Source organism: Schistocerca americana, chromosome 2 (genome assembly GCF_021461395.2).
Source record: "Schistocerca americana isolate TAMUIC-IGC-003095 chromosome 2, iqSchAmer2.1, whole genome shotgun sequence".
Classification (NCBI taxonomy): Eukaryota; Metazoa; Arthropoda; class Insecta; order Orthoptera; family Acrididae; genus Schistocerca; species Schistocerca americana.
Window position 1 is genome coordinate 68290222 of NC_060120.1, and position 23640 is coordinate 68313861.

Here is a 23640-nt window from a genome sequence, read left to right on the forward strand (position 1 = left end):
TCAATTCTACACATTTCTCCATACAGTACATCCACAGTGCCATGTAGACGTACTGAGCAGGTACTCAAATGAGATGTAGTGACTCCAAGATGTGGGAACCTGAACCCCTCCATACTGCATCCAACTGATGCCACAAAGCAGATGATGCAACAGTAGCCAGTAAGCACTGGATGGCCCATCATGGTCAGAATGCACACCTGGTATATTTCTGACATGCATTAATTCTTTCACCTTTGGCAATGCTTGGTGCAAGTGAAACACATCAAGCTGCACTGTGATTTGGATTACACTTAGCATTGTAGATGATTACGTAAGTAAATTCAAAGATCAAGAAGCACGTGCATGGAAATTCTATTCTTATGAAAGCAGTACAATGTTAAAAACCAACCTCCAAACTGAGGTCAGCTTATCTCTTACATGCATTTTTTCCTCCTTTCAATCCTTTTGTGAAGTATTTACATTTCTTAATTTATAGTCTGTTTTGTTGATCTTGTTTTTCTACCATCTTTGAATTGCATACAAATCTCTTGTATGCATTTCACACAGCATCACTGATCTGTTCTAATTAGGCAGCAAAATAGCAATGAACTTTACCAGCAAAAAACTACGAAGAGAACCCCCTGCTTGGTTTTCAATAGTTTTCCTCGATGTGTGTATATAATATGCATCAAAATATTGCGTTAAATATGGTGTTGAATGTAAACATTAGGCTATGCTATTTGAAATTCACATTTGTTGGCTTTGCCAACTAACAACCACGTTATTACCTTTCAACCCGACCTACACAGGCTATGCTACAGATTGGCCGACAACCAAGATTTCAGAGAGGATCCAATATCACATCCTAGTCCACTTTGCCTTATTGTGATACAACAATTGCATCTTTCATCCCTTGGTGTGAAGGCCCAACTGTTTTTCTACCTCTAAAGAATGACTTTGTTTAACAGAAGCTCTGCCTACTTTACTTGTGCACATGTCTCTCAACATCATGTGGTGAGTAGCAATCTATCCTGCTTCACATGGTTGTTATTTCATCCCTGATTTTTTACTATTTAAAATCGAGAAAAATTATTATTTTTTCATTACATGTGTTACAGTTACAGTTCCACGACATACCATAATTCATATCAGTTGAGACACATGCTAGAAAGGTTGTAACAGATCTAAATCCACTTAAGTACAGAAACGGCAGGTGTGTGCATGTAAATTTTCTACTTGTTTACCAAAATCTGAAACAACATTGCTAGAAACATTCACTATACAAACAATATTGCTAATAGCACGCACAATTAGATAGACACGGAATTAAAAAACGAACTTTGCAAAACTGTAAGTTTTTGTGCAAATAGCCTGTACCAACTGTTTTTCAAACAAAAATAATGTATTTCTAGCTGATCTCGCCAACAAGCAGCCCATTTAAAGCAACATGTCTACTACTGACAGACACAAAATGGCATAGGAGTTGGGGAAACTGGTTTTGCTGTATATCAGTAAAACTTAATGGGATACAGGTTACAATATATTGTCCGTTGAAGTTTTGGGGTGTGCGCGGTAACAGCTTCACATAAGCCACAGAAATTATAATGAGGTGACAATATTCAATTTGTGAAAAGTACAGGTGGTGAAAAATAACATGGGAGAATTACTAGGTACGTCATCAGACATGTCAAAATCAAGATTGGTGAAATTTTTCATGAAGAATTTGATCACAACATAGAAATTATTGGAGGTGGTGATCTGCTATGGAAAAAGTTTTTGTTGAAAATGTTCCCATTATTTCTTCTAACTTCTTAGACTTCGCACTTATGTGATGCGATTCAGTTGGTTGTTGTTACAGCAAACATTCAATTCTGTACAGCTGTAGCTGTGTGTTAGATATACAGAATAAAGCCATCAACTTTGACCAGTGATGCAGGAAACATGCAACAAACAGCACAAACAACGTGGTGACTATAACGTTATAGCAGTTGTGATTTTTTTCGAATGGGGTAAGCTACGATTCATTCTGTCAACACAACCAGGTTCTTTTTAACATTTGCTGGCTTCACCAACTCTCAACCACACTGTTATCTTCCAACTTAACCTAGACCTTGGGCAAAGGTACAGATCAGTCAGTCAACACAACCAGGGTTGCGTCCCCGCCCACCCCGCCTCCCACTACTTTCATTGGCTTTGCCAACTAACAACAAAACTGTGAATATACACACCAAAACGTGCCTTCACAGTCTCAGCCATTAACATTATCTCACTGGTCAAAGCTGATTCGTATTGAATATTCCTCTTGACCGAAGATATTAATTGTACAATGCTGAGAAATTTAAAAGAATCATCACTGCATTGAATTACATGCAGTTTATAACCAGTACACTGAAAATTTCAAGCAAATGAAAGTTAAAGGAAACTACATAATGAGCATCCCTCTTTTTCTGGAATGCTTTGCAGAATACTTAAAACAGGGTGATGGAATCAATTTATCCACATCTGCTAGGATTTAGATGAAAAGCTTGACTGATCCACATTAGTTTATTTCAAATTAAAAATGTCAACATGTTTTATAAAATAAAAATCAACAAACAAAACAAGTTACAGTTGATAACAATGACTTTGATTATGCATCCAGCCCCAAGGTTTCAAGCAATTCATCAATTTCCTTCAACTTGTTATTTGCTTCAATTGTTTCACTGATACTGGCAATGTGTGAGGTGATATGGTACCTGATGTCATCAACAATAGAAATACTGTCCGTCTCTTGTCGATGTTGAATATCCATTGCATCTTGTAAAATCATCTGATGTAATGATTTATTATTCCGCATTGTGTAAATGTTCTGTGCAATGAATTTTGCACACTGGTCTTCAAGTTGTGGTAAGCCAAGCAAACGTGCTGTGTGTAAGTATGCCATCACACATTCTGTGTTCAAATACTGACCCAACAATGCTGCACAAGACTTTTTTAGACCTGGTAACAAATACATGTCAGCAGCATGTAGAAGATCCAATAAAAGGTCAGGAGGAACATTGACAGCATTGGTATATATATAATACAATACTGCTGCAAGGACTTCCACAGGCACTCCATTAATTCTTATCACTGGAACATCAAACTCGGTATCAATATTCACTTCATTGAAATGATCCTTTCTCACTAAGGTGCTAAAATATTCACTCCGGCCACAAACAAACAATTTATGACAATAAAATGAACGCCCGTCAACGTATAAACACAAATCAGCAAAGTTTTGCGGTTCATAACAGCTTACAACGTCATCAGCCATTCTTCCAAAGTCTTCTTGAAGTTGACCGGTAAGCTCAGACGATTCTAACACAATAACTTTGACATGCATACCTGGTTTGACATATTCAGAAGAAGTAACTTTTTTAAGTGCTTTCTTCAACTCTTCTTCCAGGACAAACAGCTTGCAATTGGAACTCAGAAGAATACAATCATCCACAGAGTCCAGGTGGGTTTCTAAACGTCCTGTGTACAAGTATTGTATCAGTGCTCTAAAAGCGTTCGACTTTACTAAACTGTTCTTAATAGTCACAACTTGTCTATCTTGCCATTTGGCTCTAAACTTGTCGCAAAAGTATGCTGATCTTGAGGAAAGTATACATTTGTGCAAATGAAACTCTTCGTCGTGAACAACAAATGTTACATCGCTGTATTCACTACACTGCAAAAGGCGGCGCAAGAATTCGTCATAATAATCACGTCGCATCGTACGACTGGACAGAACTCTGTAACTTCGTAGCTTTTCCGATATTTCGTCAGTAAGTGCTGCATAAACACAACGCTCTCCATCAAAAGTATTGGCATCACAATGAGCACCATTCATTAGCAACAAGTCAACCACCTGACTGTGACCACAGAGACAAGCATAATATAACGGAGTACTATCCCATTCGTCTCTAACATTTGGATCGATGTCAGTGTTTTCTAGTAAGTACTTCACTCGCGTTGCATTTCCTTGTTTACAACATCTGAACAGTTCTTCTCTCATTATCAATACCTTATATTTACTACAAACATCACTGTGTAAACCGCACACTGTCTATCTTCCTCCTCCGAACTACTTTGACGTCAATGAAGTCCAGTGCGCATAACATCGCATTGTCAGCAGGTGTAGAACTCTAAATGACATTGTTATGCTAATTTAAGAATATTTGAATGAAGTTTTGGAAACAGAGAAGTAAAGTACGTAGAATAACCTACACCAAACTGTTCTGCTCGGAATAAATTTACAGAATATAATTTACCCCTCACTATATGAAAATCGCTGGTTCAGATAAACTATGGACTACGTAAGATAATTTCAGTACCTAGAAGACAGATATTAATGTTTCTCCGGCACAGATGTGCTTTTTTAAGAAAGAAGAAAATACATTAATAATTTCAGTATACTTAGTTAACACTGACGTTGCATTTATGTGAAAATGACCCAATCGCTGTACTACTCTCATCAAAGCAGAGACAGTGGTTTCTGTGGATTCATGGTTGGCGTAACGCATTGGAAATGCCGAGTCAAGAAATAGTAACCTCAAAAGTAGTAGTACACCCATTAGTGTTACTAAGTGTTGTGGACCATTTTAATCGAATGGGAAAAATTGGAAACCAGGAGAGAGTGGTGGGTGTGTTATTAGGATCATGGAGAGCGAAAGGAGTTCTCGACGTCTCCAATAGCTTTGCAGGTTAGTCATCTAATTGTAAGAAACTTGTACTGAAAGAAGTAATGAGGTCTATGATAGCAGTCATTATTATCTAGTGAAGGGTCGGAGAAATAAAAGTGCGTAGAGGAATAACAAACTGCCTGTAGATACGATTCAAAAGAGTTGTCAGAATTGACCTACTGCTTACGCTTACAGTTATTGTAGGCGTCTGGAACGCTCTCTGTTCTGTTCAATCACTGGTAATCAGTTTGCTGCTTCCTTGCTTTCATTGCACACGTAAGGCGCAGATGTTCTTGAGTTTTGTAAGAGAGATACTCCAGTTGGTTGACTAACGTGAAATCAAGGAACGACTTTGTCATATTACAACAGTGGCATCCTATTTAAGTGGCAACACACACTGTATCTAATGTTCTGTTTTCGATTTTAGTTTTTAGACCTAAATATTACATACAAACTATTAGTTCCGTTCCTAGTTTCTTTTAGAAAACCGTAATACTTTCATTTATAACACTCAGCTGCGATTGGAACTTGATTTATTGCTTCTTGAACCAGTGAAAGTAAATTAAAGCTTCCTGCTGGAAAGGGACTTTATCAGTGGACAATCGGCTCCAGACTTTTGCGACCTGACTCCGTTAATCAAAAATCGTTTGTATTGTTTTCCGTAACCAGACGACCACAAACAAAAACGACTCTAGTCTTGGAAATTCGTTTATTGGCGGGCATTATCAACTGTTGCATGTGGACACACAGTAGCATATCAGTGACACAGATGGGATTATGAGAGAAAGGGGAGGTACACTCTTGCATATGGGCTGTTTTGATATTTTAAAGGTGTATATTAAGCTGTCATGTGAATCTCCGGTATCTAAGTATTTCAGTTGTAATCTTAGGTTAGGATCTACATAATTCAATAACAACTCGAAATGTATAGCTTTCATTTAGGGAAAAAATTATGTATATAATTTATGAATAGGCCCAAGTTCCGATTTAGATTTAAGATATTTTGCCCCACCACAATGCTCCCCACATTTAAAAAAAAAGTTCATCCACGAGTGTTGTTTCTTCATCTTCTTCTGGTGATCAATTTGCAGTAAAATAAATGCTAAATGTGTGATGACTGCTAAATCCTCTTGTTCCCTGTTAATATCAACTGGTGAAATTTTAGCTAAAAGGCACCTTAAAACAACAAAATGAGAGCAGCCTTGACAAGTTATCAGAACCACTGCAATTCCACAGGCCGAAACAGTTGCCCCAGTCTCATGATTAATTAAGGATGAGAGGAGGCACTCAGATCCGTTGGCAACCAACATCAGTTGGCTGTTGTTCGTTGGCTTTCAGTGACATCCTGTGTACGCATCTTAAGACTCTAAAGTGCAGGGTCAACTGCTGTCTCGTCTGGCTTTTCAAATCATGGGGCCACATGTGCCACACCTAGTGTTGTTTCAGGTGTTACTGTTCTGCCCTTGAAAATTTAAGTTTATTGGAGATGGCAATACAAGGCCTCACTGGGAGATAAAACATTCTTGTCCAACTTCATGAGTGGGGACTACACAAATGTCTGCCTCTCTTTATTCAATTCCTCCTTGAGTACAGTCGCTTCTGCTATCTCATTGTTGATTGCTTGTCTGACTCCCGGCGGGGTCAGGGATTTTCACCTGCCTCGAGATGACTGGGTGTTTGTGTTGTCCTCATCATTTCATCATCATCCAGGAAAGTGGCGAAATTGGACTGAGCAAAGATTGGATAATTGTACGGGCGCTGATAACCACGCAGTTGAGCGCCCCACAAACCAAACATCATCATCATCATCATCATCATCATGCTTGTCTGACAGCTCTGTTCAGGAGATTGTAGTCTCCGAAGGCAGTATACTCAGTTTCCCACTGTTTGCAGTCACTTTCAGTGCACTCTGCAGTCAAAAGCCCATTAGAAGTTCTTTGTTTGTGAATGATTTTGTGATCTAATTCTTCCTCTGATCTTAAAATGATGAGGCAACCTCAGCTCATCTTGGATCAATAAAAACTGGTTTTAGGTTCTCACTTGAGAAGACTGCATGCATTAACTTTAACCACACAGAGCAAAGTGGCACACTGGTTAGCACACTGGACTCGCATTCGGGAGGACAGCAGTTCAACCCCGAATCTGGCCATTATGGTTTATATTTTCCGTGATTTCCCTAAATTGCTTCAGACAAATGCCGAGATGGTTCCATTGAAAAGGTATGGTCAAATGCCTTCCTCATCCTCTAATCTTATGGGACCATCACTTCGCTGTTTGGTCCCCTCCTCCAAATCAACCAACAACTTTGACCAGCCTACCCACAAGAGATCATAATATGGGACACTGTTGCAAATTTTAAGGATGTGTGCTGTTTGGACCTACTTCTTGACTCAAAATTAATCTGGTTCCCACACCTGAAAGACCTGTGAAAAAAATTATATTTTGAAATGCCTCAGTGATAGGTGCGGGGAGCTGACAGGTCCTGCCTCCTGCAGTGTAATAGGGTATTTGTCAGGTCGCAGTTAGATTGTGGCAGTGTGGTTTATAGATCAACCCATATTTGCTATGCTGTCCACCATGAGGGCAATTGGATACTGACAGGAGCATTTGGACCAGATTAGATTAGTTTTTTGCTCCATAGCTCTGTGCTGAGGAGATCCGGGTGGATGTGGAACATGTCTTTTTTTTTTTAGCTGAAATAACAATACTAGTAGTATGAATATATACAATACATCATTCGTTTCTATTAAAAAATTCATCAATGGAGTAGAAGGAGTTGGCCACTAGTAAGTCTTTCAGGCTCCTTTTAAACTGATCTTGATTTGTAACTAAATTTTTTATGTTTGCTGGCAAATTATTGAAGATGAGTGTTCCTGAGTAGTGGACCCCTTTTTGAACTAAAGTAAGTGCTTTTAAGTCCTTGTGCAGATCATTTTTGTTCCTGGTATTGTATGTATAAACTGAGCTGTTTGTTGGAAAAAGAGATATATTATTTAGGACAAATTTCATTAAGGAGTAAATATACTGAGAGGCAGTAGTTAGTATACCCAGTTCTTTGAAGAGGTTTCTACGGGACATCTGAGAATTTATTCCTCAAATAATACGTATTACACACTTTCGGACTCTGAAAACTTTTGTTTGACTTGAAGAGTTACCCCAAAATATTATACCATATGGCATTACGGAATGAAAGTAGACAAAGTATGCAAGCTTTTTGATTTTTATGTCGCCTATGTCTTCTAACACTCGAATTGCAAATACAGATTTGTTAAGGTGTTTCTGCAGTTCTGTGGTGTGCTCCTCCCAACTGAATTTATTATCAAGTTGTAATACCAGGAATTTAAGACTGTCAACCTCTTCTATCTGCTCTTCTTCATACTTCATGCATATGCTGGGTGGAAACCTCTTACAGGTTCTGAATTGCATATTGTGAGTCTTTTCGAAATTTAATGTCAGTGAGTTGGCTTTAAACCATTTATTAATATCATTAGCAGATCTTTCTAGAACTACACTCGACATACTATTTATTGCAATACTTGTCATCTGCAAACAAAATGAACTCTGCTTCTGGCTGTGTAACTGATGAGAGTTCATTAATGTACACAAGAAAAAGCAATGGCCCTAAGATGGATCCTTGTGGGACACCACATGTAATTTCTTCCCATTCTGATGATGACTGATGACTTAATTCACTAGTCCCTTGCCCTGACACCCTTTGTTTCCAGTTAGTGAGGTATGACTTTAACCATTTTGCAGCACTGCCCGTGACACCATAGAATTCTAATTTATTTAAAAGGATGTTGTGGTTCACACAATCAAATGCCTTTGACAAATCACAGAAAATACCTGCTGCTTGTAATTTGTTATTTAATGAATTAAGTACATTTTCACTGTAGGTCTAAATAGCCTTCTCGATATCAGAACCCTTCAGAAATGCAAACCGTGTTCTTGATAATATGTTACTTGTGGTCAGATGGTTGAGAAGCTGCCTGTACATTACTTTTTCTAAACTTTTTGAGAATGCTGGCAAAAGTCAAATCGGTCTGTAGTTTGATGGTATCTCTTTATCCCCTTTCTTGAATAGAGGCTTAACATCTGCATATTTTAGCCAGTCAGGAAATGTTCCAGTTATAATTGACTGGTTACACAAGTAACTTAGAATTGTACTAAACTCACAAGAACATGCCTTAATTAATTTTATTGATATTTCATTGTATCCACTAGAATGCTTTGTTTTTGAAGATTTTCTTACGAAAGTTATTTTTTATGGTGAAGTGAGTGCCATATTCATGTACCTGAAGCTATTTGTAAAGGCTAGTTTCAGATATTCAAGGGCATTATTTACTGATCCTGACAATCCCATTCTATCAGTAACTGATATAAAGTACTTGTTAAATAGATTTGCCACACTACACCCATCAGTTACTAATGTGTCATCTACCCTTAATGCTATTTGCTCCTGTTCCTTTCTGGTTCTACCAGTCTCCTCTGTCAGTATATCCCATATTGTTTATATTTTTTCCCTGACATTGCTATCTTCTTCTCGTAGTGCATTTGTTTAGATATCTGAATTACTTTTTTAAATATTTTACAGTATTCCTTGTATTTAGCTAAATCATCAGCATTGGAGCTATTCTTGGTCGACAGATACATTTTCCTTTTTGTCTTACAGGAAATCTTTATTCCTTGTGTAATCCATGGTGTTATTATAGACTTCTGTTTAATTTGAGCAACTTTAAGAGGAAAACAGTTTTCAAACATGGTGCTGACATTGTTCATGAATGTGTTATATTTTTCATTCATGTTGTGAGCACTATAAACATCTTTCCAGTTCATATCTTTGGGCAGTTTTCTAAAACACTCAATTTTTGGTTGACTGACTACTCTCCTGTACTCATATCTAGCAGTCTTGATAATCTGCTTAGAATTTACATCTAAAACAGGGAGCTGCATGTCATGATCTGATAGTCCATTTATTACAGGTTGTATGATATGATTTTGTTCCTTTGATTTGTCTATAAAAATGTTATCAATGGCTGCCCTTGAGGATTTAGTGATCCTAGTTGGAAAGTTTACAGTGTGAGTTAGATTGAAAGACAACATTACTAACTGCAGTAAATGTTTACTGGAAGATTGCGGTAGAAAATCTGTTTTAAAGTCACCACCAATCAAAATTTCTTTGTTTCTTCCTGTTAAATAACCCAAAAGAGCTTCTAGATGATTTATGAATAGATTATAATTTCCTGCAGGTGCTTGGTAAATAGTTACTATTATATAGGATCTGTTATGAAACTCTACTTCTGTTGCACATGCTTCTAGTTGCTGCTCTAAACAGAATTTATTAATGTTAATGTTCTTGAATTTATGGCAGTTTTTAATAAATGTGGCAACTCCTCCTCCATCCATATCTACTCTGCAGAAGTAGGAGGCTAGCTTAAATCCTGAAATGTCTAACATATCTAGCCCAGTTCTGAGTCTGTGTTTAGTAAATCACCACTCTGGATTTGTTGGCACCTCCATTTGAGTTGAATGTGCCGGTCCATCCCAGTTTTTGTGGCTGCTCAGGAATTACCCCAGTGTGACAAAGTCGTTACGATAAATGCTAACAACTGCCTCATGGATCTGGTTATGTTGGATCGCTGATTACACAGCTAGGGACGGAAAAAATTGCCACCTTGTCATCTCTGATAGCCAAAAGTAATTTTAATCCTGATGCAGTGCAAGAAAATTTATACTCCAGTTTATGTTTCCTTAAATTTTAAGTATGTCCACTGTTTTGTTGTTGTTTGTGTGGATGGATCCCAAGGAAATGCCCTTGATTGTTTAGCTGTTTTTCCGGGTAGGGTTTTCCAAGCCACCTTCCACAATTTAATAATTATGAGGCAGATTTATAGGCTATTATGATGGCATCATAGTACAAAGTTTCTCCTCTGTTCTGAATCTGACAGTGCACTGAAAGTGGTCTGCTAAATACACCCAATAGACAAATTAATTCAGCTCATCCATAATTCTTGAAAGTGGCACCAACAATGAGGCAAGGAGGTGGTCTTTTGCTGGATATCTGGACACTTTGAGATACAGGGAAACGAAATAATTGACAAAGCAACCAAAGAAGCATGTCGGGATGATAATGTATGTCGATGTGCCGTCCCCCTGTATGCTTTCATCTCATTATCTGACAGAAGAACCATGCATAAGTGCAAGACTGAATAGTTGGATGACAAACTGCAATCATTTAGTTAGACCACACAGGCATGGTGAACTTTATGCCAGCCACACCAGTGGAAGAGGTGCTGCTCACCACACTATGCATAGGAGATAGCCCTTTAGCACATGGTTTCTTCATCCAGCATGAGTGTTTCGATTAGATTGATGCAGGGAAACAACTGGGTGTTGTGTGCTGTTCTTAGGTTAGTTAGGTTTAAGTAGTTCTAAGTTCTAGGGTACTGATGTCCATAGATGTTAAGTCCCATAGTGCTCAGAGCCATTTGAACCATTTTTTGATGCAGGGAAACAAAAACAACAGTGCTCTTAGCCCACTGTTACCCACATGGAAATTGAGTTTATTGTTCGGTTTCGTAGCCCGTGATTCTAGCTGCTGCCCTTAAACAGTTGCAGGAAACCCTTTCCTAGTTGATTATTAGACATGATTCCTTCATGATTTATCAACCAAAATATTCTGTATCTTTTGCCATCTAGTGCTTTGCATCGGAAGATAAGGTGTGGTGTGGTTTCACCTTCTTCATAACATAGTCCATTCATAGGGGCGTCTTCCTCTGCACCCATCATGTATAAGTGTTTCTTAAAGTTCCCATGGCAAGTCATAGGTCCTATCATGAGTTCAAGCCCAGGATTGCAGACCTTCTCTTAAATATGGCCTTGGTTTATTTAGTGTGGGATGTTTTTGTGTTTGGATCTTAGTCCAATATTTTATATGCTGCCTCCTGATCCTGCCATGTGCCTGTCCTGGCCAGTCTATCAGCACGTTCATTGCCACTAATTCCTGAGTGACCAGAGACTCACAACAGGTATACCCTGTTGCTTTCCCCTAGTCTCACAAGGGCTTTGTGGCATTCTGCAGTGATCTTTAATCTCGTTGCAGGGGTCGATAGAGATTTCAGAGCTACTTGGCTGTCTGAATAAATCTAGATGCTGCAATTTCCGTGGTGCGTGTCCTTAAAGACAATGCTCTCTCTGTTCTAGGCTGTATCTTGTATATTCCAGCACCTTAATCTGTTTTCAGCCTGCCAGTAAACCAGACTGTCTCTTGAATGTTGTTGTGGTTTGTTCTTCCACTGCTCCTTTTTTCCCTGTTATTACACTGAAAGGTTTATTGAAGCAACTGGAAGTTATTGTATGGCCAGCCAGCATTTCCCTGACCATTCCTATATTTACCACACTCACTATATTGGCGAGAGATTCTTGATATCTTGAAGGTATCCATTTATTCTCACTTCTTAACCTGCATGCTCCTGCCACTGTCTTCATTGTAAGCCAAAGATGTAATGGGACATGTTCATTGTGGTCTCCATTCCAGCATTGTATTTGATGCTAATTCTGCCAGTTGTAGCTAAGCAGGCCAGTCTCTGCATGTTGCTAAGCTCCTTAAGTCACTTCCTGTTCTACTTTATTTCACCATACTGTAGTCCCATAAATTATCATAGGTCTTATTACAGTGGTGTATATCCAGTACATACTTGTGGGATTTGGACCCTAGTTTTTATGACAGGCCCATCTAGTGCTTATAAGAGTACTTTTTGCCTTGGAACATAGATTGAGGTCATGGTATAGCAGTAGGCACTTATACAGATGGCAGTAGTTTCGCATGCTCGAGATACAGAAGGGCAGTGCATTGGCGGAGCTGTCATTTGTACTTAGGTGATTTGTGTGAAAACCTGTCTGATGTAAGTATGGGCAGGAGTGGAATTAATAGACCTTGAATGGAGAATGATAGTTGGAGTTAGCTGTGTGGGACATTACATTTTGGAAATTGTTGTGGAATTCAATATTCCATGATCCACAGTGTCAAGAGTATGCCGAGAATACCAAATTTCAGGCATTACCTTTCACCACAGACAACACAGTGGCAGACAGTCTTCACTTAATGTCCGAAAGCAATGGCATTTGTGTAGAGTTGTTAGTGATAACAGACAAGTAACACTATCTCAAAAACACACAGAAATCAATGTAGACACAAAAGGGATGTATCTGTTAGGAAAGTGCAGCAAAATATGGTGTTAATGGGCTGCTGTGGCAGCAGACAATAGGTGCGAGTGCCTTTGCTAACAGCACGGCATTGCCGGCAGTGCCTCTCCTCGGCTTGTGACCATATCAGCTAGACCCTAGACAACTGAAAAATCGTGGCGTGGTCACATGAGTCCTGGTTCCTGTCGTTAAGAGCTGATGTTAGGGTATGAGTTTGGTGCAGACCCCACAAAACCATGGGCCCAAGTTGTCAGCAAGGCACTCGCAAGCTGATGGTGGCTCCATAATGTTGTGGGCTGTGTTTACATAGAATGAACTTGGTCCTCTGATCCAAATGAACTGATCATTGACTGGAAATGGCTATGTTTAGCTATTTGGACGCCATTTGCAGCCAGACATTCACGGAATTCGTGTTACCAAACAATGATGAAATTTTATGTCTGACAGTGTGCCTTGTCACAAAGTCACAGTCGTTCATGATTGGTTTGAAGAAAATTCTAGACAATTCGATAAAATGATTTGGCCAACGAGATTACACGACATGGGACATAATTGAGAGACCAGTATGGGCACAAAATCCTGCACTGTCAACACTTTCGTAATTACAGGTGGCTGTTGAGGCAGTATGGCTCAATATTTCTGCAGGGGACTTCCAACAACTTGTTGAGTCCATGCCATGACAAGTAGCTATTCTACGCCTGGCAAAAGATTGTCCAACACAATATTAGGAGCTCTCATGACTTTTTGTCACCTCAGTGAATATTCTTTATGTGAGGGGCCCACAATAGTTTCACAACCTTGGTTATCCCTAGATACTTAATACTCACTATCCCATCTATTGATAGAGTTGGATTGAGGAGGTTGAAATTCCAGTATGTGTACTGGATATGCTTCCTCATAAATGGTGCTACAACAGTTTTCTTGAGACTGACACATCTATTTCCTGCACCAGTTTTGCACAGTAGTAAGTGTACATTGTGCTGTTCTTCTAATAATACTAGCATATTTGTCATTTATTATAACCAAATCATCTGTGTATCCTTGGCAAAAGTGCAAGAAAATTTATACTCCAGTGAGGTTCCACAGAAGTGGGGATTAAACCCCTCATTGCAGAGACACCCTGGTGGTGTTGATCATCATTTTCTCATTCGTGGTTGCATCTACCTTTCTTCTTCTTAGAATGATCTTAATTGACCTGCATATGGTGGCCTCAGTGCCATGCTCTTGTGCAGCTGTAACCACGGATTCAAAGGTTGTATTGCTAAAGCCCCCTCAATAAATGGGAAGATACAAAGAGCAGTTCCCTGACACTGTAGAGCTTTTTCTTTCACGTTTCCAAATGGTTGATGAAGTGCTGTTTCAAATGATTTGCCTGGTTGATATGCGGAGGAACTTCATTTAACCTCTTTTCCTAGCGTGCACATTAATCAGTTTTTCTAATTTCTTTAGAAGCAGGGAGGAAGGATGGATAGGACAGGTCTCATATCCTTAGCACTGTATGATCAGTTTTCTCTGGCGGCTTTGTAATGGAAACAACCTTCATTGTCCTCCAAGTATTAGGAGGCTGAGGCCAGATGGTCTATACAAGAATCCAGTTAAAATCCTCTCCTGCTTGTTGCAGTAGAACTGGAAAGATTCCATTTGAATGTTGTGACTTGAATGTTTGAAACATTCCCACTGCTCACTGGGCTTTTTGAATTCGGCAAATTCTCCGACAGAATCCCAGTTTTCCCATTGATTACCCGTAAACCATTACCTCTCAGGGACCAACATCTGGTTTATGTTGTCTGCCAGAGTGCATAGAGGGAATTGAGCATTGAGGAACGTATCCAACAGCTCACTCACTGTCCTTGCACACCCATCATTCGTGTTCCATTGAGTACCTCCTGGATTATTGATATTCTAGTGAGGATTTTGTGAAGTTTGTCACAAGTAGCTGTACCTTTTATTTCATCACAGAATACCATGATGATAGCTTATATTTGACAAGGGCCTCCCAATATTTTGCTCATTGTCCTTTCTTTCTTACAAGGCTGAACAGTGTTGCTATCTACTTCCGTTGCTATTCCAGTTTGTTGTTCCACCAAGGTGCATTTCTGTTTGTGCACTTCTTTGAGAGTGTGCAGTTTACTAAATACGAGGCCATAACGGCAGATGTCGTACATCTGCCATTTCCTCAAAATCTACTGGGTTTCTTATTGAAGCTCTGATTTCAGACAAATGTGAGTTTTGATTTTTCCTATGCGAGTCCCAATCTGATTTCCTAGGGTTCCTGTAGGCCATGGTCTGTTTAACACTCATTTCAAACTCAGTATACAAGCATAATGTAATTGGGTGGATTAAAAAAAAAAAATCTGCTAACTAAGTAGCAGCAGTAGAGCCCACATATAAAGATATTTAAATTTGCAACTTGTAATTTGTAAGCTTTTGGAGCCAGTGTCTCCTTGTGGCAGTGGGGTTGAAGGGGATGGGAGAGGGGTGATGGAAAAGGACTGGTGAGGCATAGGGCATTGGGAAAGTGTAGAAAAGTCACCAGGAATCCTGGATCAGGGGGGACTTACTGGATGGGATGAGAAGGAAAGACTAATTGTTCGAGAATCCACTGGATGAGATTTGAAAACCTGAGAAATTAAAGGGGGGAGATAGAAAAGTCAGAAAATAGAAGATATAGAAAGAGAAAAGGGGGTGAATAAAGGATTAGTTACTGAGTAGAAGTGTTGAGACTGAAGGAATTAACGTAAATTAAGGCCAGGTGAGTGGCAAAAAGCAAAGGACATGTTGTAATGCCAGTTTGCACCTGCAGAGTTCAGAGAAACTGGTGTCTGGGAGGAGAATCCAGATGGCATGTGTAGTGAAACTGTCATTGAGGTCATGACTGTCATGTTGTAGAGCATGTTCTGCAGCAGGAAATTGTGTGTTGCCAGTAGGCACCCTTTGCATATGTCTTTTCATCTTCATGGATAATTCGGTGGTAGTCATGCCAGTGTAAAAGACCGAGCGGTGTTTGCATAACAGCTGGTACACGGCATGTGTTGTTACACAGGTGGCTCTCTCCGTGACAGTGTGTTTTACCAATTATAGGGCTGGTGTAGTCGGGCAGTGGGGATGGTCACAGGAGTAGAAGCTTAGGGTATGGAAATGTGCAGAAAGAGCATAAGGTCTGACAAGGGTATTGTGGATATTGGGAGAGCAGTGAAAGCTGTTGTAGGTATGATGGGCAAAATGTTTGACAGAATGGACATCATTTCAGGGCATGATTTTAGAAAGTCATAACTTTGTCGAAGTAGCTGATTAATACAGTAAAGTCTGGATAATACTGAGTAACAAGAGCTTTACTCCTAATTTTTTGGAGGGATCAGCAGTACTAGGATTGGATGTGATGGCCCAGAAAATCTGCTTTTGAAAGGAAGAGCCACCTGTTAAATGACGTCATGTACCACCTCTTATGTAAACACTGTTTGGTCTTTTACATTGGCACAACTACCACAAAGTTACCAGTTGGGTTGCATGGATGTAGGCAGAGGTTGTATACTGGCAATACACAGTACACAGCATTTTGTCGCAGAACATGCTCTACAACATGACTGTTATGACCTTGGTGCATGTTCACCACACGTGCCTTACCTAGTGGTGTAAAACGCCTGGGGATTTATAAGTTGGGGCAGATGCCCATGATAAATTCCTGCACAAATGCCCAAAATTCATTAATGCCTGGACATTTATGGATTTAAAAGATTAACTGATAAGCAGCACTTATAAGAAATTTTAAGCTGATATTTTTTATTGGTCAAGGTGTTTAGCAACACTGCTTCTCTGGTGGTTGTGTAAGTAAGTTGAAAATCTGCTTGAGAATTAAGGGAGAATTATTAAGGAAAATAAACTGCACTGCAGACATAACTTTTTAAATCTTTAATGAAGCGAATTTTATCTTCACAGCAATATAGTCATATGAAAGTAGACGAAGAAAGGAACAAAATAGAAAACTAGTCTGCCTCAAATTTGGCTGCATCTGACAATAAAGCATCCCCCCCCCCCCCCCTCTCCCACTGAAAACAGAGCAACATTTAAGAATACATTTGTCAACAAGAAACACATGCCAGGTGTTTAATATATTCAGTAATAATTTTGTTCTCGTAATCATTGATCAATAATATTCAGAGATGTGACCTGTATTATAAAGTGTGTTACATTATAAAGTGACGACATAAGAACAATGTTGTTTTCTGTTACTGGCTGTCACTACACACGTGGAGATCCTGGTGACCCCTGAGGCACCAAATCTTCACAGGCAATGTGCCACAGAACCTATGTCAGTGGATCCCCTGACATCTCAACCGGTGGCAGTACATGACCCTGGGAAATAACCTGCCTCCCTCCTCTCCCCCCTCCCTCCTGGTCGCTTCATGCCCCCGCAGTTTTCAGACAGTCTTATCTTCCAATGGAATTGTAACAGACTTTTCCACCACCTGGCTGAGCTCCGGCAACTTTTAAGCACATACCCTGCATTTTGTATTTCCATCTAGGAAACATGGGTTCTAGTAACTTGGATCCCTGCCCTTCGTGGCTACTGAGGTTATTTTAAGAACCATACCGACTATGAGATAGTTTCGGGTGGAGTTTGTACGTATGTGCTGGACTCTACATACAGTGACCTTGTGCCTCTTGATACTGCATTGGAGACTGTAGCTGTTTGGGTACTCGCACATCAGGATTTTACCATCTTTTGTAATGTTTCTCTCTCCCCTGATGAAGACACATCCCAAGATGTACTGCTGCATTACTCTCTCAGCTTCCCCCACAATTCCTAGTCTTGGACGACTTCAACACCCATAACCCTTTGTGGGGTGGAACAATTACCAGTGGCCATGATAAAGATATCAAAACTTTACTGGCACAACTTGATATTTGGCTCTTGAACTCTGGATGCCCCCACACACTTCAGTGTGACACATGGGACTTATTCGACCATTGATCTTTCCTTTTGCAGTCCTGGTCTTGTACCATCTATCCACTGGAAGGTCCACGATGACTGTCGCGCAGCTTCGCTGCGAAGGTTCGCAGGAGAGCTTCTGTAAAGTTTGGAAGGTAGGAGACGAGGTACTGGCAGAAGTAAAGCTGTGAGGACGGGGCGTGAGTCTTGCTTGGGTAGCTCAGTTTGTAGAGCACTTGCCCGCGAAAGGCAAAGGTCCCGAGTTCGAGTCTCGGTCCGACACACAGTTTTAATCTGCCAGGAAGTTTCATAAATGTCACTGTCAGTTATTTCATACACAGCAATTTCATCTTTCATTTCTGTAACATATGGAAGTCATGAAATCGAAGATACTCATTTCTGATAAAGCACGCTCTTACATGTAAATAACAATGAATATAACAGAAAAATGCGCAACTTTGATGATTAATGAAGTCTCAGAAAGCATTACAAACACAAAGAGGAGAAAAAAAAAAAAAATTTGATACCCAGCAGTAGGTGAGACCACAACCTTTGACACGGCAGTTTGGTGCCTTACCTACTGTGCTTCAACAATTTGCTGGTCTGCAGCACTTTATTCCATGTAATTCCAATCATGAGAGACACAGGCTGACTTTGTTGCCGAATGATGTAGGCGTAAGCCGTAAATGCATGAAATTTTGGAACATTTCCACTGTCAAGCTTCAAAAATTTCCTTTGCATTATTACTTAAGTTTTAAATGCATTAATAAGTAAACAATTTGCGGAAAAAAGTACATGAAGTCACTAGTAATTTCGTGATATATGTAAGTGGATCTGACCTTTTGAAATTTGACTATTTTTTAAACTCTTAATTATGTAAAAATAACAGGTACTTTGTGAGAATATTGACGGAAACTGTTTTTTTTATGTTATTATCATTCACAGTAACAACAATATGAACCATATTTCTAACAAAGGAAAATAGTCTATTATGAACTCACTTTTCACCCGTACGTGTGCTGGTGATTCTTCAATAACACAATCCCTAAATCGGAAGAACAAATTCTTGGTGTAAGTAAACCACACCGAACCAAACGAGAGGACCATACCGAAATCCAAAACCTCTAGGTACAGGTGTCAAAAAATTGGCAGGAGGACCAATTGGTAACAGGTCTCAGAAGCTTACTGAATAGTAACTTCGCATAAAGAACCGAGAATGACGTCACTACCGAGGCTAACCTACTGCACCGATTGGTATGAATGATATAGAATAGGGCCCCTGGACAGCCGCTCAGATGGGTTCTCTGTAATTGTGACTGTGATGGGTTCACCTCTGCTGTCATCCTTAGCTCCCCATCACAAGGCAGTATCGATGCAGCTGTTCAAGATAAAATGGTAACCATTCTGTTGGCAGCCAACCATGCCATCCGCTATTCCCCCCTTCCCTCCCCGCCATCGGAAGGTGGTACCCTGGTGCACCCCAGAGATTGCTGCAGCCATTAGAGATCATAGGCGGGCTATCCAACACCATAAGTGGCACCCTTCATTGGAGTATCTCATTGCCATTAAATGGCTCCGCACCCATGTTTGCTACCACATAAAATGATGAAAGCAAAAATCCTGGGAACATTAAGTTTCCACCATTGGATCACATACCTCCCCATCATAGGTATAGGCAAAGATCAGATGACTCTGACTTGCAGCTCCCTGCAGGTGTACCAAGTATTTCCTTAGATGGTGCCATTTATACTAATCCAGATGCTGTTGCCGAGCATTTTGCTGAACATTACGCTTGCGCATCTGCGTCTGAGAACTACCACACCACCTTTCGGCTCATAAAATAGCAAGTGGACTGAATGTGCTTGTCTTTTACTACCTGCCACCTGGAGCCATATAATGCTCCATTCAGTGAATGGGAACTCTCTAGTGTCCTAGCCCATTGCCCTGATACGGCCCAGGGTGAGGCTGCAGTCACAACCAAGTACTGAAATATCTCTTCATGGATTATCAGCATCACATCCTTGCCCTCTGTAATTGGACCTGGAATGTTGGTGAGAAAGCGCAGTAGTTCTGGTACAGAAACCTTTTAAGAACCTTTCAAGATGGACAGGTGTCATCCAGTCAGCCTTACTGACGTTCACTTTAAGTTGCTGAAATGCGTGGTGATGAAGCAGCTGTGTTGGCTCCTTGAGTCTCCAGGCCTTTTTGCTGCATCTCAGGGCAGTTTTCGCAAAGGCCATTAAACTGGGGATAATTTGGTTCACCTGGAGTCCACCATCGAGATGACCTTCGCATGTCATCAGCACCTCATTGCTGTCTTTTTCGATCTACATAAGGCTTACAACACAGTGTGGTGTCACCACATGCTTACTACATTACATGAGTGGTATCTCTGGGATCCACTCCCAATTTTTGTCAAGAACTTCCTGTCACACTGTACATTCCAGGTTCAATTGGGCACTTTTGTCAATCTCCCCGCCCCCATATACAAGAGAACATGGTTCCGCAGGGCTCTGTATCAAGCGTTGTCTCTTTCTGGGCCGGCCGCGGTGGCCAAGCAGTTCTAGGCACCTCAGTCGGGAACTACATGGCTGCTACGGCCGCAGGTTCGAATCCTGCTTCAGGCGTGGATGTGTGTGATGTCCTTAGTTAGATTTAAGTAGTTCTAAGTCTAGGGGACGGATGACCTCAGGTGTTTAGTCCCATAGTGCTTAGAGCCATTTGAACCATTTTTTCTCTTTCTGGTGACCATCATGGTCTTGTAGTGGCTGTGGTGTCTTTGTATTATTGCTCCTCTAGTACGGTTGTTGCCGAGTGTCGCCCACAGGGTGCCATACGAAAGGCACGGTCATTGTATCTCACCCACGTCTTATGGTTTTCAACCACCAGGACCTGTATTATGCACTTCTGTCGCCATTGTATGCCCACCCACACCCAGAGCTTTACCTAGACAATCAGTAACTACCTGTAGTTGAGATACCACTTTCAAATCTTAGATTACCACCAGCTGAGATACAGATTGCTCTACCCTTCTGTGGCTCTACGAAGCCCTGATTTTCTCCTGCCTTGATTAGGGAAGTCTTGCGTATGGTTCAGCATCACTCTCAGCATTGCAGATACTGGATCACATTCATCATTGTGGGGTCCAACATGCAATAGGAGCCTTCCGAACTAGTCCTGTCAACAGTCTACTAGTCGAGGCTAGAGTCCTTCCATTACCTATCAGGTGCCACAGCTAAATTATGGTATATGCGTTAATAGCTTCCATGAGCATCCCAATTACTGTGTCCTTTTCCGTGGAAGGGAATTCCATTTCCCACAACAGGGACCCAGAATTGGGTTTACAATTGCTGAATGCCTCAAGTGTCTGTTTGGAACTGCAACTTCCTCCACTGTTGCCTTTGGTCAGGGAGACATAGCATCTGCCCTAATGGTTTGTGCCATGACCTCAGATTTGCCTCAGTCTCCTTTGCTCCAAAAGATTCCATTGACCCCACAAATTTTTGCCACCTGTTCTTGGTTGTCCTTGAGAAGTATCCGGGTTTGGAAGCAGTACTCACCAGTGGCTCAACAGTCGAAACAGGCATTGCGCACACACACACGTGCACAATATAGTGAATTCCACTCTCTGCCAAATGGCTGCAATGTCTTCACTACTGAATTGATGGCCATTAAATTAGCCCTTATCCATGTTCGTTCTTGCACTGGCAAGAGTATCCTCCTCTGTAGTGATTCCTTGAGCAGCCTTCAGGCTATAGACCAGTGCTACTCTCGTCACCCACAGGTTACTGCTATCCAGGATCTTGTCTCCTTGACCTTGAGCAAACTGGGCGGACAGTCATTTTCGTTTGGACCTATGGTCATGTTTTGATTTCAGGAAAAGAATGAGCTGACGGGTTGACCAAGCTTACCACCAGGATGCTGATTCTGGAAAAGGGGGTTCCAGAGCTGGAGCTTCAGATATTCCTGTGCCATCGATTGCTGGAAGTTTGGAACTAGGAATGATCTATCCTGATCTCCCCAAACAAATTGAAGACAATTAAGGAGACCATGTACACGTGGCAGTCTTCCCTGTGTACTTCTCACAGGGAATCCACCATCCTCTGTAGACTCCGCATTGGTCACACTTGGCTGACCCATTACCACATTTTCAGACATGAGGATAACTCTCACTGCCATTGAAGAGCTTGCCTGATGGTGGCCCATATAGACTGTCCTAATTTGTCTGCTTTCAGATGGCTTCTGAATCTTCCAGATACGCTCCATCCGGTGCTAGCAGATGACGCCAACTTGGCTTTATGTTTTGCCCATGGAGGTGGTTTCTATTCATTCCTGTTAGGGCTTTTTGGCGTCATTGACTGCCTATGTCATTGGTGCGGCACATCCCCTCCCTCCACCTCATCACCCCACCCCCACCCTTAGCAGCCCTTGCTGTGTGGCCCAGCCTACCCTCTGCCCTTTCCACCTTCTTAATCACTTTATACTTTTTCATTCCTTTGTTTTAATGCCTCTTCTTGACAGATTTTTCAACAACTTGTCTGTGCTTTTTTTTCTGGGCTTTATTTCTGTTTTTTATTGTTTTGGTTACACTTAGGCTTTCCAGATTTGCCTTTTGCCTCCTTCCTTTGATGACTACTCCTGGTTTGTTACTTAACAGATGAAGGGACTGATGACCCTGCAGTTTAGTCCTATTCATTCCAAACCAACCAACCAACCATCAGTGGCTGCAGCGTGATCCTGGTGGCCCCTGAAGCTCCAGATCGCACCACACACTGTGTCTTAGGACCTATGTGTCTTGATACCATACCCTCTCATCCTCCTTGGTCCCTTCATTCCCTCATGTTATTCTGACAGCACGATTCTCTAGTGAAATTGTAGCGGTTTCTTCCACCACATGGCTGCACTATGACATCTCTTATGCTCCTCCCCTGCTTTCTGCGCTGCCCTTCAAGAAACTTAGTTTCCAGGAACTTCTGCCCTTCTTGGCTACCGGAGATATGTTATGAATCATGCCGATTGTGATAAGGTGTCAGGTAAAGTTCACACGTGTAGTCTGAACTCTTTATATAGTGAACTTGGGCCTCTTGATACAGATTTGGAGACGGTGGCTTTTAGATTAAGAGCATTCAGGATTTTACCGTCTGTTATGTATATCTCCCTTGCGATGATGGAGTACCTCACAATGTATTGTCTACATTTGTTTCTCAGCTCCCCTCAACCTTTCCTAATTTTGGGCAACTTCAGTGTCCATAACTCTTTGTGGGGTGGAACCACAAATACTGTCTGTGATAAATACATCAAAAACTTACTGGGAGATCTCAAGCTCTGTCTCTTGATTATTGGTGCCTCCACTCACTTCATTGTGGCACGTGGAACCTATTTGACTATTGATCTTTCAATTTGCAGCTCTGGTCTTCTCCCATCCATCCATTCAAGAGTCCACAATGACCTGTGTCGTAGCAACCATGTTTTCCTGACCCTCCCTCAGCATCACTCCCCTGGGTGCCCACCTAGATGGGCTCTCCACAATGCTGACTGGGATCTTTCGTCTCTACTATTCTGAGCTACCTGCTAAATGGGAGCATTGATGAGGCTGTCCAGAATGCAACAGCAGTCGTTCTGTCGGCAGACAGTTTGGTGATTCCCTATTCTTCAGGATACCCCCATCGGAAGGTAGTGCCTTGGTGGACCTTGGAAATTGCTGAGGGCCATTAGAGATCGTAGGTGGGCTCTCTAATGTCATAAGCAGCATCCAGCAATCGAGCACCTCATTGCCTTTAAATGGCTCTGTGCTTGGCTCTGCCATTTAATAAAACTATGGAAGTAAGAATGCTGGGA

General features: G+C 41.0%; 2 protein-coding genes across 2 annotated transcripts in view; one reads left to right on the forward strand and one right to left on the reverse strand.

Annotated features, from left to right (window-relative positions):
- Nucleotides 1-1362: 1362 nt before the first annotated feature.
- Nucleotides 1363-4270, reverse strand: LOC124595294 (ankyrin repeat and BTB/POZ domain-containing protein 1). Its single transcript, XM_047133978.1, has one exon. It carries the CDS (start codon nt 3998-4000, stop codon nt 2609-2611), a length of 1392 nt encoding a protein of 463 aa, XP_046989934.1. The 5' UTR covers nt 4001-4270; the 3' UTR covers nt 1363-2608.
- Nucleotides 4271-4465: 195 nt separating this feature from the next.
- Nucleotides 4466-23640, forward strand: part of LOC124595295 (26S proteasome non-ATPase regulatory subunit 7-like) — a 64915-nt gene continuing 45740 nt past the window's right edge. The window contains exon 1 of the mRNA XM_047133979.1: nt 4466-4688. Within this exon, the coding sequence (XP_046989935.1) occupies nt 4514-4688 (175 nt within the window). The 5' untranslated portion in view covers nt 4466-4513. The remainder of the gene's footprint in view (nt 4689-23640) is intronic.